The sequence below is a fragment of the Protomyctophum bolini genome (genome assembly GCF_963924005.1).
Source record: "Protomyctophum bolini genome assembly, chromosome: 19".
NCBI classification, from domain to species: domain Eukaryota; kingdom Metazoa; phylum Chordata; class Actinopteri; order Myctophiformes; family Myctophidae; genus Protomyctophum; species Protomyctophum bolini.
Genome location: NC_137880.1, coordinates 38,502,578 through 38,505,077, shown reverse-complemented (window position 1 = coordinate 38,505,077; position 2,500 = coordinate 38,502,578). Strand labels below are relative to the sequence as shown.

At 43.3% G+C, this 2,500-nt stretch overlaps 1 protein-coding gene across 1 annotated transcript in view; it reads right to left on the bottom strand.

Moving 5' to 3' along the window:
- LOC308334318 (exostosin-1) overlaps positions 1 to 2,500 on the bottom strand; it is a gene marked incomplete at both ends in the record, with an annotated part of 214,573 nt that overhangs the window by 56,150 nt on the left and 155,923 nt on the right. Inside the window, one exon of the mRNA XM_080791013.1 lies at positions 1,367 to 1,503. Within this exon, the coding sequence (XP_080647139.1) occupies positions 1,367 to 1,503 (137 nt within the window). The remainder of the gene's footprint in view (positions 1 to 1,366; positions 1,504 to 2,500) is intronic.

Here is a 2,500-nt window from a genome sequence, read left to right as displayed (position 1 = left end):
CCCCCCCCGGCCCACCCCAGAAGCAAAGATTTGAGTTTAAACCGTTCGCTCTGAAAGAACATAATTATCAAAGATTAGCGTATGCACATTTTCACGATTTTTCAAAAATAGCAGACCTATACAAGCTCGTAGCGCGGCACTCTGTCGCGCTATGAGCTTGTAGATCTGCTATATTCTTTTTAAATATAGCTAAAGTACAACATAATTCTTAAAACACCAAAAAGGGGTTCCCGCCTAGAATGGGTTAAATCAACAGCGCGTATTTTTACTGTGCTGGGCTCTTAGCCCATCGTCCTAAAAACCTAAATGTTTCATCTCTGCCTCCCTCTCTGCGGTCTCTTCTGTTTTATATCCCCTCACAGCTCACACCATGACTAGAAGCTTCACTAAAAGCCCCCGGGGTGGTAAGTGTTGAGACAGACTAAAGCCCCCGGGGCAGTTAAGTGTTGAGGCAGACTAACAGCTCACCTACAGACAGAGGTTAATGGTGTGGTGTTGTAACATCATTACCTGGGTGAACACCTTTTTTTTTTTTTTTATACTTTTTTATCCCACGATTTTGTAACCCATTTTTCACCCCTGTGTCAATCATCTAATGTGATCCTGGGCTCTACACACCCTCCACCAACCTAGTCCCCATATATGGGGGACAAGGGGAGACCAACCTAGTCCCCATATATGGGGGACAAGGGGAGACCAACCTAGTCCCCATATATGAGGGACAAGGGGAGAGCAACAGACTTGAACTCATGTGAGTGAAGACAGACTATGCACCCACTGCACACTAAACAAAGTGGAAACCGAGCTACACTTCCTAACCATCTGTCCATTGTACCAAGACATCAGAGATACACTTCCCACAGATTACAACCACACACGGAGATTTTGAAAACATGACCAATGACAAAAAACTCCCATATCTGCTGGGCGAAGTACAACAATGTGCAAACACAGCAGCAAGATTTGTTAGTTGCTGTGATGGGAGAAGGATATCAAATGGAACACAACCACCCTAAAGACTAATCATTGTGTATATTCCTGCACTATACCTGCATCGAGTGATCTTGGTACATAGAAGTTGATCAATTGAAGATTCTGACCTTCAAAGTACATCATTTTTGTTTTGATTGTATTGCTGTATTGTTGTATTGTTCTTTCTGCTTTGGCAATGTAAACGTATGTTTTCTCATGCCAATAAAGCCCTTTGAATTGAATTTAATTGAGTGTCCAAGTTGCTCCTTTACACCTGACAGGGGGGAGTTTCCCTGGTTGGACGTATAGCGCGTGGAAGGAACACGTTATTCCGACCAGTTCCTTTTCCCCTCCATCAGGCGCCCCGGCTGGCCAGTAGGGGGAGGCAGTGTACGTACCCAATATGGCGTAGTAGAAGGGGAACAGCCCGGGGTCCGTGGAGAACTGGGGCAGGGCGTACAGCCCACCGGGCAGAGAGTTCCACAGCAGCTTGCTCCTGGACACGTGGGACTGGATACGATCCTGGATGATCTGAGTTTAGGTTAGACACACAAAGAGGACAGACGTCGTTAAAACCCGTTCTGACCTGAGATCAGATTCTAAAAAATGTTCTTCTACATCCTGACAGTTTTCCATTCTGACCTGAGATCAGATTCTAAAAAATGTTCTTCTACAATCCTGACAGTTTTCCATTCTGACCTGAGATCAGATTCTAAAAAATGTTCTTCTACAATCCTGACAGTTTTCCATTCTGACCTGAGATCAGATTCTAAAAAAATTCTTCTACATCCTGACAGTTTTCCATTCTGACCTGAGATCAAATTCTAAAAAATGTTCTTCTACAATCCTGACAGTTTTCCATTCTGACCTGAGATCAGATTCTAAAAAATGTTCTTCTACATCCTGACAGTTTTCCATTCTGACCTGATAGGATCAGATTATGTCAGTCGCTCTTCGATTTAAAAAGAAATAGCAGACCTACAAGCTCGTAGCGCGCCACTCGGTGGCGCGCTATGAGCTTGTAGATCTGCTATTTTTCAATATCTAAAGCATAACATGATGCTATAACACCACCCAAAATGGGTTAAAGGCACCATGCAGAGCCATCCCTGTTCCAAACTAAACTCCCTTCCAAAAGAAAACGCTACCAGAGCATCACATCTCGTACCAACCCGTCTCAGTAACAGTTTAATCTCCCCCCCAGCTGAACAGCTGACCTTACACTGTATTGTCACTTTAAATCTGCACTTTCGTGTTGTTTTTTTGCTGTTTAACACTATGGTGTCTATAAGACAGAGTGCTCGGAGCTAAATAATTTAATTGTGTTTATACTCTCAAAGAGGTAGACAGCAACGGACATTATGGGTTCATGGGAGGAGACCGAAAGGCCGAAAACCCAATACCGAATATGATTAATATTATATATATTTTTTTCCTACCATTTGCTGTCATGGCCGTACCTCAACCCATTCTGAACGGGAACCCATTTTGGTGTTAGCATCATTTTATGCATGCTTTAGCTATTGAT